At 41.2% G+C, this 14,096-nt stretch overlaps 1 protein-coding gene across 1 annotated transcript in view; it reads right to left on the bottom strand.

The window, feature by feature from the left end:
- CAPN7 (calpain 7) overlaps nucleotides 1-14,096 on the bottom strand; it is a 231,305-nt gene that overhangs the window by 13,674 nt on the left and 203,535 nt on the right. Inside the window, exons 17-18 of the mRNA XM_069211930.1 lie at nucleotides 11,742-11,887; nucleotides 2,583-2,645 (exon numbers count right to left, since the gene is read on the bottom strand). Coding sequence (XP_069068031.1) covers nucleotides 2,583-2,645; nucleotides 11,742-11,887 — 209 coding nt within the window. The remainder of the gene's footprint in view (nucleotides 1-2,582; nucleotides 2,646-11,741; nucleotides 11,888-14,096) is intronic.

Genomic DNA, 14,096 nt, shown 5'->3' with positions numbered 1-14,096 from the left:
GACCAGTGGACTTCCTAACCCCCAGACACTAGAACTGTAAGTTGCATGCCTACCTCAAAATTGTGATAACCTTTCTTCCCCACAGGAACGGTTTCTGAAAATTGCACTGTCAACTTTTAAAACAGATTATTGCCATTAATTCGAAAACTGTATAGCTTGCCAATTCTAAACAAAGTGGTATTGATACATATGTTGGATACTTACTTACTCACGTATTTACCTGCAACTTGAATCTTGTGGTTCGAGAAATAAACTAACAAAATATATTTTTGCTATATAAAAACCATTGGCCTGGAGTTAGTCATTGAGTGTGTGCTTCCTTTGTTGTCTGTGTGTGTACAACAAATGCTTTGCACTACCCTCTGATAAGCCTAACTGCTCGACCACACTACCCCAAATAGAGCATTAGTATTATCTACTTTAGCCTCTGTCAAGCCTCTGGGGAACCCCTGGACTCTGTGCCCACTATATCTCATTTTGATATAGTATAAACAGAGCCAGCCTCCTACACAATGTTTGATATTGCAGGCCGATTAGGACAGTGAGGTGTGGAACTCTATGCTGTATCCTTGCATCACAGATACAACCCACTTGTCTGACGTTATTTACACTGAGGAAGGAATAACCTGATTCTTCCCCTGACAGATGTTTTTTGTGAACCGCAGGAATGCTTGTTAAGTCACTGCTTCAAGGTTGAGGTGCCCTTTCCAAAATCACCTTGATCTTTTCCTCAAATGTTGCCTTTTAAACCTTCTCGGGTTAAAGACTTTTGGACACAAACTTCCTGAAGTATCTGCAACCCCAGACACTGCTGATTTTTCCCCTCTGCTGTTGGCACTGCAACCAAGCTTTGACATGGGGCCCAAAAAAGTTGCTTATCATCTAAGGGGGATTTTGAAACCCACAACAAATGTTTGCATTTGAGATGATTTTTCCTCTTTTGAACTAGTTATTTACCAGTTTCTGGAAGATACTTGACTATCTGCTCCATCTCCTCTTCTTGATACCTACTGTATCTTCTTCTTCAAAAATACTTTTCTGCCCTTGCAGCAACACACGTTCATGCATTGTCAATTTTTCTGGTCTTATCTGGAGAAGGCGTACCACCAGTGCCTTGGGCAAATGCCCTTATCGCTGCAGAGTGGACGTCCAGTGAGCCAGTTGGGACACAACCCCTTATGTTGTGAGGGTCATCGGACAATGGTTTATATTTTTTCCTCCAACACAGGAGTAATCACCCTGAGCTTAACTGGCTCCTTAATATTCTATGTCATCCATCTGGTCATGCTTCTCAGTATTAGCAAGAATCATACAGGCATTTCTACTTTTGACAATGTTTTGACCAGTTGCACTTTATTGATAGTATGATAGACGGCTGTGCCATCTAGGTGTGTGTTGAGGGTTGACAGAAAAAGTCATGCCAGGGGCCTTAGCCATTAACCTAGAATGCACACGCCCAACACTAGAAGACAGGAGTGAGCAAGGCATGTGATCTGTAGCAGCACATGCTATAAGCATAGTTTAAATAAAAATTATTTAACTATAAATCATTTCTCCCTAACCATTAGGAAGAGTTAAAATCTTATGTAAAATAAAGTCCAAATTGCACATTTACTTCAAAAATGTATAAAACAAAATGTTAATTTATTTTACACTTCCCCTAAAACCTGCTGAACTGCTGACTTTCGGTTAACCTGTGGACATGAGAAAGACCCCAGGAGCATCCTCAAGTAAATCATCTTAATTTGTATGCAAAATCATCAAATACCACAGCACTCATAACAAACGTTCAAATGCACAGTGTCCAAATGTAGATGAATAGACCAGAGTCCATAAATTCATATATCCAGGAAACAAGGTTTATGGTGTGGCAGTACAATCCTTGATGCTGTATGACAATAGAACAAAGCAGCCAACAGGTGTTTCGTCAATAAGTGTGACTTTTTCAAGGCTTAAACATAATATAGATCATATGCGAGAGGACTATTAGATCACAGTAATGATGAACTTGAGTCTATTCATCTACATTTGGACACTATGCATTTGAACTTTTGTTTTAAGTGCTGTGGTATTTGATGATTTTGCATAGTTAGCGGATTTCCTGGGTAATAGGAAACTTAATACCACTTTAGCACCCATTTAATTGCTCTTTGAGCTTTGTACTTTGCCCCATTCTTAATTTGATGTGGGGAGTGCATTCTATGTACTACGACTACCCTTATAGCTATATCTTAATTTATATATTAGGATGCCTTCAGATGTGACAGATGGTACTGTTATAGCCAAAAGCTAAACAGCTGGATCTCAAGTGGAATATGAACAAACATATATGAAGTAATTGTGGCTTAATACTAATGGCAGGCGATGCAATGATGCAGCAAAAAGAGCCAGATGTTCAGGTCCCACTGTACAGACTGATAAATGCATCAGCAAATAAACTCATTCACCAATTCCTCTACTTGACCTAGACTATTCCATCCCAACACTGTGTTACTAAAGTATTGGAGAACATATCCAAAGCTCTGTTATTTCAATTTTAAGTTATGCACCATGGAAGAAAAGTACCATCCATTCTTTCTTACCCGTTTGTGTACTGTATAAGGTGTTGGAATCTTTGAAAGGGTAAACTTGCACCCTGAATAGACCTAAAATAACAAACACAAAAATAAAACATACAAGTTAAATGAACAGATGGGATACTAAATAAGAATTTACTTATACCACCATACCATGCGGAAAATCATGCTGGCTTTATTTAGCGTATGCACATATAAGCGCAATTTGCATATGGAGCAAGAACAACACTTTTTTCAGGTACCTGCAGAGTTTGGCACACTGCACAAGAAACCCAGAATCCTGATCCTATATAAAAGGTCTTATAATAAGCTGGTCCACAGCACTGCTTCTTTACCCTAAAAAATCCCTAAATATCTTTTTGGCTGAGCGTTTACACAGGGCACAATTTCAGGGAGTAATCTATCCAAGTGGTATCTGCAAAAAATAATTTCTGATTTTTTTCTTGATGATTTTATAGCGACCCACTTATACGGCTTTTTCCTGCAAGCTTTTGTTGCTATTGAGATGCAACATAAGATCATCAGCATATAGTTCAATCTTTCCCATCTGCCTGATGGGAGGCTGAATCTCAATATTCTGGCTTACTGCAATTGCTCAATAATTTTTTTTTTTTAAATGGGGAGAGAGGGCAGCCCTGCCGGGTATCTCAACAAACTTGGAATTTAACCACCTCTGTGGCGTTTATTATAATATTGGCTTCAGAATTCTGGTACATCCTATGTACCAACCCCATGATCTGGGAGAGCACCCCAAATTTGGCTAATTTATCAAACAGCATTTCCCAAACCACGAGGTAGAAGGGCTTTTCTGCAGACAGTAAAAGGACTGTGGCAGGAATACTATTGACAGAAAAATAGTCCAGCGATTCGGCTAGGTAATATGTATTTGTTCCTAAATGACGACCAGCAATAATACCATTCTGGTCATGATGGATTAATTTGGCTGCTATCAGATTAAATCGATTGGCCAGAAGCTTCATGAATATTTTATAATCAGTTTAGTTAAGTATTGGGCGGTACAAGTTTGGATCTTCCCCATCTTTACCTTCTTTCAAAAAGCTGATCACATTCCCTGCATGAAACGATATTGGAATGGTGTCCCCTTCAGCATTGTGTTGGCTACCAATAAAAAATAATTTGCCAATATATCAAGGAAGGATTTAAAAAGTTCCGCTGGGAGGCCATCAGGGCCACAAACCACACCATTTGGGAGACTTTAAACCACCTCTACCAGTTCATTCTTGGTAAAAGGGAGGGCAATACTTTCCATATCTTCCTTAGATAAAGTAGGAATAGTAGGTCATACTAAAAATGTCTCCAATGCTTCTGCATCTACTGATTAATTATGACTATATATACGTCTATAATGCTCTAACCTAATTTTCCCCACTTTCCTTTGTTCCATTCACCTTACCACAGAGACTGGGCACTTCCAAGCATGAATCATATTACTAACAGCCTGCTCACATGCCTGCCATACTAGAAATCACCCCGTAAAATTGCTTTCCTCCTAAACTTTCTGCATGTAGGCGCAGTTCACCACCTCGCACCTAGTCTAATACAGATCACTTAGTGATTGCTTGACATGGTCTAGGTTTTTTTTAATTTTTTTTTAAAAAAAAAATGTATCTAAACTATCATGAACACTCTTGTCCAAAGTCCACGTTTGTTGCTTTATGCTTCTAATATTAGCAGCATCTGTTGCTGTCACGATCCCCCTTATATATGCTTTTAGAGCATCCCACACTACACCAGTAGGGTTCAACCCATGATTCCTGCTTAGAAACTCTAATCTCCTGTTCACATATCTGAACCCATCCTTTTTCCTGTCGTACTGCTGGTTAAAAAAACACCTTCTAGCTCGGGGCATAACTCTCTCCACCAATACCTCCAAGGCAAGTACTGCATAGTTTGAAAAACCATTAGGAAACGTCCGCTTGTCATTAAAAACTAGAGTTTTTTTAGAAGCAAAAAGAAATCGATCAAAGACAAGCTACAGAACTGACTAGAAAAACATGTATATTCTACCAGAAAAGCTGCCCTCCAGGGATCAATAAGTGTCAAGGCTCTTCAATAATTCTGCAAAACTTTAGTCATTCTAGATTTTAGAAGTTTTTTCCTTATTACCAAGGAGTCTATACTAGGGTCCTGGAGAAAGCGGATTCCCCTGCCATAATAATTTCCCCTGGAACTTGTAATAAAGAATGAGAAAAGCTCCCCAAAAGGCCCCTGGTTATCTTCTACAGGGGCATAAAAGTTTACGAACAAAAGTTGTCTATAAAGTACCGAACAGTTCACTCAGCACCAACGACCATTTTTATCATTAGCAAAGTCCAACACTTCGGCTCCTAGCATTATGGCCAGAAAAACTGCAGTGCCACGATGCGCCGCTTGGGCAGTCGAGAACCCTCTGTAATCTGCCCAATTGTTAAATTGAAAATCCCAAAAGCTTCTTTGCTGAAATATGAGTCTCTTGCAATAAAACTACTGAAGGATTCTCAGCTCTAACCCATGCTTCTATTGCACACATCTTCTTCCTATTATTTAGGCCACTGACATTAAAAGAGACCATCTTCAATATACAATTAGACATTGACACTAGAAATTACATTTAAAGGTTTTATCCTTATTTTTGCTTCTCATCGAAGCAGCAAAGAATAGTCCAAAGAAAGTGCAAACATGCCTAAAAGTGGCAAGGGTGCATAAAGAGGCCACAATACGAAATTGCAAACCTATGGTCCATACTTGACCAATATTTAAAGTGTAATCGTTAAGTGAAGTGCCGCCTAAGTTGTCCATTGCCTTGGACCTCCATTTCCCCACACTGCATGAAGTGCATAAATGCTGAACCTGTCCCATGGCTAACTGGATGTTAAAGTGCATATAGTGCCTCCCACCCATCTCCATCCTATGACTTATACCTTTTCTGCCCATGACTTATCCCAGGCGTCACATGCGCAATCAACCTGTCGCCCAACATGGGAGTCCAATCAACAAAGGTGTTCTCACTACTCAGCCTTCCATACAAGTACATATTCCAACAATTTGCCTTTAGGATCTCATTTTTTCCAAATATTTCACCCTGCGCTGCTACCACCACCTCACCCTGGGAACACCACTCTCATTACCCCCCAAGCACCCTGTATCTGAGCCCCCCCCCCCCCTGCCTGGGGGCACTAGGAGCACTCCCCTTCCTCACCCCCCCCCCCCAGATAACCCCACCACCACCCATCCCCCCAGCTACAAACCCTGGCCCAACAACCCCTGGAGTGATGCCTTTGTCGCCTACATCATCCAAGAGGGTCTTATTATCATGTAACCGTGATGCTGCGTATCATCTAGTGTCTACCTGGAGCCTCCCTTTTCAACCCTTGTCAAGAGCAGTACTGAATGCAAAAAAACTTGGGCAGTGTCAACTCTATGAAATGTATTTGGCTGTCCTTTGAAAATACTTTTAGTTTTGACTGCTACGCAAGGCCCACAGGAGCACCAGCCGTTTGATAATTAGATATAAATTCACGCCTCCGCCGAGCTGCAAAGGCAGACATAGCCAAGAAAATTTTGGAACTGAAATCCCCGGGGACCTGGTGTAAACCTTTGCTTTGATTGCCAATGCATGAATATGCAATGCAAGAATATGTTCCTTAATACGATAGTTCCCAAAATTCACCAGTACAGTCTGAGGATATTTAGCATTATAAGACTGAACTGCTGGAACCCGATGGGCCCTGTTATGGTGAAGTCCAGATTTCAATGTGCCGCTTCTGGGAAGCCATGCTGGGTTATAAGATCCATAATTAATTTAGTAACTGTCTGCCCATTCTCGCGATCTTCTGGCACCCGCGTAAACCTTAAATTGAAGTGGCGTGATCCATTATCAGGGTCATCAATCTGAATCTGTAAATCAATTAGTTCTGACTGAAACTTAGCAAACTGGAGCTTCCAAGTGGGTCCCTCCATCTTCTAGATCTGACATTTGTTGCTCCTCCACCATAATGCAGGTATTCAGCTGCTGGATATTGTTGCTTATAAGATTTAACTGTGCTTCAGTCCTCCGATTTGTCTCCTCCTGAGATAATTTCCTAATAAATTTTGACCTCACCCACTATTTGATGAAGCAAAGGCTCAGTTGGAGAAGTGCACCTTTCATCTTTTTTCACCTCCTTCACTGGTTTGAGTACCCGGCCTTGTTCTAGGGATAGGGGTACAGACATACTAAAGGCTTTCTGCTGATATGTCCCAATCCCGACCGACCAGAGGGAAGAGTTGTCTGTGCTATACCAGAACTGACAAAAGAGTCTGAACAACAGTGGGTGCTGGCCAAAGAATTATGTATAATAGGCAATGAATTAAGCCTGGCCTGCCTGTTCCCTGATGTATTTTCAGTGAGTTTGCTCATCTATGCAGGTTTCTTTGGCGCGGCCACAACAAATAATGGGTAAGTGTGGCGGTGCGTAGTTCCTAGGGGGTAATTAACATACTCTTCCCCCACTGCCTTTCTCATAGTCATTGCTTGACCCAGGCTCAAAGTTTGACTGGGAGACTTTTAAAAGGGGGAGTGAATTCTGTGACAAGCCAGTAGCTTTTTCTAAGTCCCTAGACTTGCTCCTCCCCTGTCCACTTACTACAACCTCATTGTGTTCTTTCTCGTAGCCGGAGGATAAAAGCATATTTGTGCCAGAGGATTGGCTAACAAGGAAATTTAAACCCCAATATTGTGATCAGTATACCTCTACCTTGATCAATTTAATTATTCTTCAAGGGGCATAATCATTTTAATGTCATAGACACAGAGTGTCAAATACATTCTTAAGAGAATTAGCCAGAAATCTACCTCAAATAAGTGTACATCTTCACAGATTAACAAGGAATGTCCTACCCCTTAACCCCCTGCCAAAAACTTTCAAGGGGTCCTCATAGTCCCCACCTCCCCTTTTTCTGTTTGTCAAATATACAGGCAGATCAACCCAAAATGTACTTTTGTTGATTATGTTTGCATAGCATGTTTCCACCAATTGTGTGCTCTGAAGAGCTATGGTTGTAAGATTCTCACAGACCTGAATCAAAGTAATCTATACTATATTTGATTGGGTTTCCTATTCTTTACATTTGAGTCCTGTTGTACACTTGCAGACAAGGTAGGAGTGGACTAATGTATTAGTGATGGATTGTATTGGAAAGTGGCTGGCTACTTTATGCTATAGATCTGTGTAGAGAACTATGTGCAAAGATGTATTTGCTGAAGGACATTGCTGTTTCATTTCCCTATTGGGGAGTATACGTGTCTAAGCATAATGAGCTTCAAGTGTTGTTTACGTTTCTAACCATAATCCTATTATGTGTCTCTGGAGTCATTTTATGCGTATATTCGTGTGGACAAATGAGAATGGATGTACAGCTGAGATAGCAACGCCTAGCCCACTAGATGGTCTGTTTTTTGTTGTTGCCATGAATGTCCCCAGAGTTCTAGTTAATGCTTTCCGTAGTCGGTTGTTAGTGTTGAGTGCGGCTTACGACGGCCATATAAGGCATTTCTGAGCAGTACTTGGTGTGTGTGCATGCTGCATTAGAAGGTATTATTGCACTAACCTATGAGCCCATTATAATATGATTCAGGCCTGCTGGCACCTTTCCTTACTGGGGGTTGTTGGCATGCAGAATTAGGGATAACGGTAATCAGACAGTATGTCTTTGCAGGGCTCTGACCACACATACCCCTGTTATGTTACTGTTAGAGCACGTCTTATGCTTTTTCATAAGTGCTACTGAAACATTTCCAAACACCCAAAAGAAAAGGACAATTTCTCTTTCTGCCTTGCTTCTTCCTTCTTTAGATCTAATGATATCTGATACCCAACTCATATTCTGGAAAAAGTTCAGGCTAAATATTTACATTTCTGGACCTCTTCAGTCCTCCAATCTTTTTTCAAAGAGTCCTCCCCTGACTGCTGTCTTAGCCCACATAGGCTTGGATATGGTTAATTTGCCTCTTTGAAGGATTTTTTATCCAAAAACATTCTGGTAAGCATTTTACATGCAGGCTATATGGCCTTCTGATTACCTTTTGCAAATGACTGACTGAATCAATTGATCAATCAATCAAGTAGCCACACAGAAATACTGTTACTATGGGAGAATACCATGTTCATACATGGGTGTGTTAGTGGGCTTTCCTGGGTTTGGCCACCTGAAAAAGTTTGTGAACACTGGCAAAGCTGAAGGTGTGCAGGTATTCATCTAAGGAAGAACACCTCCATACTCCAGGTGGATGTAGAAAAACATGTTTTATACGGTAAATAGTTTTCCTGTTGAGCAGCAAAACAGTCAAACACTTAAACATATCATCTTTCTGCATGCAGAATTGTAACTAATTAGATTTCTCCAAGTGGTAATATGCACTTTGTTACGCTTTTATATGGAAAATAATACTTCCTTTATACTAGTTTAAATACACATTTGCCATCGCCTCGAAGATAATGTCTTACTTTATATATAATCGTTAGAATCCGGACGTTTTGGACCTGACTGTAATGTTCGCTCCATTACTGTCACATTAGGTACCTGTAATGGATCAACTATGGATACTTGTTTCTGTGGTAACTTTTCATGTTCGAGCTGCAAAACATGGAATATTGTAGTTTCCCCTTGCCTGTATTTGAACAGATAGTACCTGGCAAAGATTCTGCAGGGAACAACTATGAAATCTTCACAGTATGTGCCTCATTCAGATTGTACCAGTAAAATGAAGTGATAAAGCCACATGCGGAATTAACCTTAACGCAGGGTTAGGTTTTCCTGGTTATGACATTACTCCATCATTTATGAGCTTCATTGGCAGAAATCGAGATAACGTGGTAAACTCATAACATTGGGCTTGATGTTATCACATAGGTTTACACATTTTTTGTCCAGGGGGAAATGCATTGATGCATAAGGACCATTGTGCTTTTCCATGGAAAGAATTTGCCAAATTTCACTATGCAAAATTTGTTGCATGAAACAATGTTGTCAGTGTGACAGTACTGCACAAGTCATAATCCGGGACTATTCTAAGTCGGTTTTATGACACTATCAACACTGAAAAACTGTTCAGTCTTTTTCCTCAACATATAGTCAGATTCTGATTCTGCTGAGCAGGACTGAGATTTTAGACTAAATGCATTTATCTAACCTCCTACAATGGTGCAAACAGCTTTGAGATAAGAGGCCATTGGTTTGTATTCTATTATAAGATGAGACAAAATTCAAGTTCAGCATAACTTCTAGTAAAGGAAGTCTTGTTATCTGAGCTTCCTAAGCCCTGTAGCACAACTCAGTGCCTGCCCAAGGCAAGGCTATCTCAAAACATCGCGTGTTCAATGATCGGCCATGGCACTGAAAGCCTTCTGCAGAGGCCCATGGACAACATGAATTGTGCATTAACTGAATTTTAATAGTGACCAAGATGGTAGAAGTACCTCTTGGAAGTTAACCATCAACACTGAAGGTAGCACTTTAAGACCCTTTTATCAAAATGTATTTGCAATTAGTGTTTGGAAGTTACTTGCTCCAGACAATTTCTCAATGACTTCATAATTTATGGTTCAAATCTGTTTGTATTGTTGATTAGCACTATGAATTGCAAGCCAAAAACGAAACGCGTCACAGCACTGGTGGGAAAGACACCGAAACATATTTCAACTAACCCCCCCCCCCCCCGACTTCATAATTTAAATCTTCTTTATCTATGGCACACAAGTCTTGGTTTCAAGACGTTAGCTGATTTAATCTAACAAATCCTTACGCTTCTTTTCAGTTGAAGAGCCCGCTACATTCCATGACACAATTATTTTACGGGGCTTATCTAAATATCTTTTTTTAGTGGTCAATCTGGAATACAGTAAGACAAATGTGTCAATTAACCAACGAACATTAGCACAAGTGTGTGGGTAACATATGTGTAAGGACAGTACTCAAAAAATTTAATATAACGAAGATGTAGGTGAATATAGTAAAAACGGTATTTTAACTATCATTATTTGTAGTGTAATACAAACTTCACTTTGCAAAAATAAATAAACTGAACACAAACCAGTGCACTGCAGCACCTCTCCATATGTTAATTCAAGTTTGCACACAAATAAAAGCGTGTTCTTCATTAACACACAAGAATCTCCAATAAGCCCAGCAAGAAATAGGGAACCCTTACTGGCCAGATCATACCCTGTTTTGCTGGGGGCTGTGCAGATAGTCTGGCTGCACTTCCACCTACACAGAGTGACAGAGTCAGGCAGTAGTGACAGCAGCTAAAGAGCAGGAGCCTGGTTGCAGAAAATGGCCCTGGGAGTAACCAGTGTTTGTGCCTGATGTTTGAGCCCCAAGTGCACATTGGTATTACAGAAGTGCCCACAGATGCTTGTGCAGCTCTTTCTGTACAATGTGATCAATCTGGTGCACCTTTTGTGCAGACAGGATCACAATGTGGCATTTCCTCATTTACATGGTGGCAAGGAAACACTTTGTGCCCGCGCCTTATTACAGAAGTGGGTATAAAGGTAAAGAAGCTGTTGGGATGGGCAGTGATTGTATGCCACATAGGCATGGTGCACAGTCAGTCCTGCAAGGGGCCCCTTTAGTGGGGAATAGCTGGGTATCACAGACCTCCTTCCAGACAGGCATGCCCATGCAGGTGAGTGTATTACCCCATTGTACCCACCTGCTGGGGGATGCCTCTCCTCATGAAAGAGACGGTTCACCTTCAGTGACCGTGGGAGCTCCATCATACAGCACTCTCCTCAGCGGAGGCCGTACACTGTCCGAGTCGTCCCGCTAGGAGGAGAGTACATACTATAATGGGGTGCAATGTCCCAGTCTGCGCCTGGTGCACCTCAGTTCACACCGAGCCATGCATCCAGTGCATAATTCAGGCCCAGACCTGTCGTCTCCATTATGTAACCCAAAGTTGAATAAAACATGATTATATAAATGTAAATTTGCACCACTCACCCTTACACAAGGAACAAAATATATTTTTAAGCCATATCAGATTAGAAAGTATTCATACATTTTCAAGTACCTGCCTAGTCATTTTACAAATTAGTTTACTATTTCTTGCTTTGCAGACCAAAATAAGGAGATTCAGACATTATGAAAGAAACCGCCAGGTATAAAGCCGCACATACACACCCTGATGGTGTAGTGGATAGTGTTCTGTTTCTCGTACTGAGACACCACTAGTGTGAATGTGTGGGTGCCAGGGGTGGTCAGCTTCATCTTCGTGAGGTAGTGGGGGCTGTTTATTCGAATCCCATCAATGTACGGAGGGGGGTCGGCTGGAAGGAAACAGAAGAATATTCATTTCCACACACAATGCAAACCATTTTATTACTGAGAATATAGACAGGAGGGATGAGCATTAAGAGTAAGGTGGGATACTTCATACAACACATTACATGCATTACTGTTTTTAAGATGCACATGTTCATGCCAGATTTATTCCCAGCACCTAGAAACCTATCCGATTCTCTAACGCCTCTCCAAAATCCTCTTGAACCAGACACAAGTTATAAAAGTGACATTTACTTAAGGATTTCTGATGCATTCAATAAAAAACATATTGGGCAAAGAAAAGATGTGAAATATGGCACAGTGGGTAGGATTTTGAAACCGCACAAGCTCCTTCTCACAAGGAGGCTACATCATCCATACCTTACAATGCAATAAAGGCCCCATACAGCCTCAAAGCCATTGCGCTGTACAACCTACTCTGAGGTTCTTTTTGGCTGGTAAAAGATGCACAGACCAACACACAGAATATACTGTCATTACAGCTTCTGTGAAACTCCTCCTGAGGATGTGAGTGGCTGTACACTGCCCCACCAACTTACCTTCCAAGTTGGCCATTTATCATTCTTTGTGCGCACACTGAGGCCAAGAAATAGAGCTGTGAAAAGGGAAAGCTACTGTATATCTTCAGAAAGGCTTGCGTTAAGGTTGGACAAACAGCCACACCTTCAGCTTTCTATAAAATAGCATTTTTTTATTTTATTTATTTTTAGGAATCACTGCAAACTGCACTAGCTGCCTCACTAGACCTACAGCGTAAACAAAGTTACATAAATGTCTCTTCAGTGGTTAGCTTGTCTCTTCAGTGGTTGGCTTGTCCCATCAGTGGTTGGCTTGTCCCATCAGTGGTTGGCTTGTCCCATCAGTGGTTGGCTTGTCCCATCAGTGGTTGGCTTGTCCCTTCAGTGGTTGGCTTGTCTCCTCAGTGGTTGGCTTGTCCCATCAGTGGTTGGTTGATGGCCGGCATTTCGGAGAAGAGTACATTTTTTGTCACTGGAGCTTCAAAGAGTCATCAGGACAAAACAGTTTATGTTCTAAGTAGTTTTCGTTGGTATTACACCGCTGTATAAGGTAAAGGCAGTGTCGTAGAATTGTTGGGTTATTTTGTCACAATTCCAAAATGTTTTTTTTTAATTCTTTACTGAAAGACATGCAATGAAATACAGCACAGTGATTGAGGAAATATAATTATTGTTAGTTTGGATTTGAGCAAATTTCTTATTCTTGCTACGTCTTTTGTCATGATGGGGATTAGCTGCAGCAGTAAAAATGCCACTTTGGGGTATTCTCTTTGTTACAATGAGAAGCTGTGGCTGGCGCTGATGTAGATGAGGGTACAAGGAGCTATGAAGAGTTGCTTGTTAGTGTGCCATGTCTTTAATATGCAGTTGTGGTTTGACAGCGCACCTCAGAAGATGCTCACTATCTATCATGCAATTAAAATTTAAAAGTACATCATGCTGGTATGCTGTGCTTGGGGAGTGATGGAGGACAGATGCCCAGAGATGGTGCTTTTCACTTACGAATGACTGCTGAAACAGTTATGTGGAAGCAGGGCTTTTACCCATGATCAGGACTGCTCTAGTTACATTACATACAGGGAAACTGCCTACAATGACAAATGGTTCACTAGTTGGTGATCTGTGTTTTATATAAAAAGCATGAGATACCAATTATAGAAAAGTGACCCTTTTGGCATGGTTTCCCCGCCAATTGTTGCCTGATGTTGATGCTAACATGATTGAGTGTGTGCTGGGATCCTGCTAACCAGGCCCAAACACCTGCACTCTTTCTCTAAAAGGTAACACTGCTTCCACAATTGGCACATCCCTGGCACACAGCCAAGTCCCTTGTAAAAGGTACCAGTGGCACCAAGTGTCCTGTAGCCAGGGGACCCCTCACCAAACACACGCACACTGCCATTGCAGATTGTGTGTGTTGGTAGGGACAAAAAGGTAAAGTCGACATGGCACACTCCTCAGGGTGCCATGCACACAAAACACTGCTTATGGCATAGGTAAGTCACCCCTCTAGCAGGCCTTATAGCCCTAAGGCAGGGTGCATTACACCACAGGTGAGGGCATAGCTGCATAAGCAATATGGCCCTAGTGTCTAAGTCCATCCTTAGACATTGTAAGTGCAGTGTGGCCATATTGAGTACATGAGCTGGGAGTTTATCATTACGAACTACACAGC

Source organism: Pleurodeles waltl, chromosome 10 (genome assembly GCF_031143425.1).
Source record: "Pleurodeles waltl isolate 20211129_DDA chromosome 10, aPleWal1.hap1.20221129, whole genome shotgun sequence".
Classification (NCBI taxonomy): domain Eukaryota; kingdom Metazoa; phylum Chordata; class Amphibia; order Caudata; family Salamandridae; genus Pleurodeles; species Pleurodeles waltl.
The sequence above is the reverse complement of the archived record's forward strand: the minus strand, read 5'-3'. Positions and strand labels throughout refer to the sequence as shown.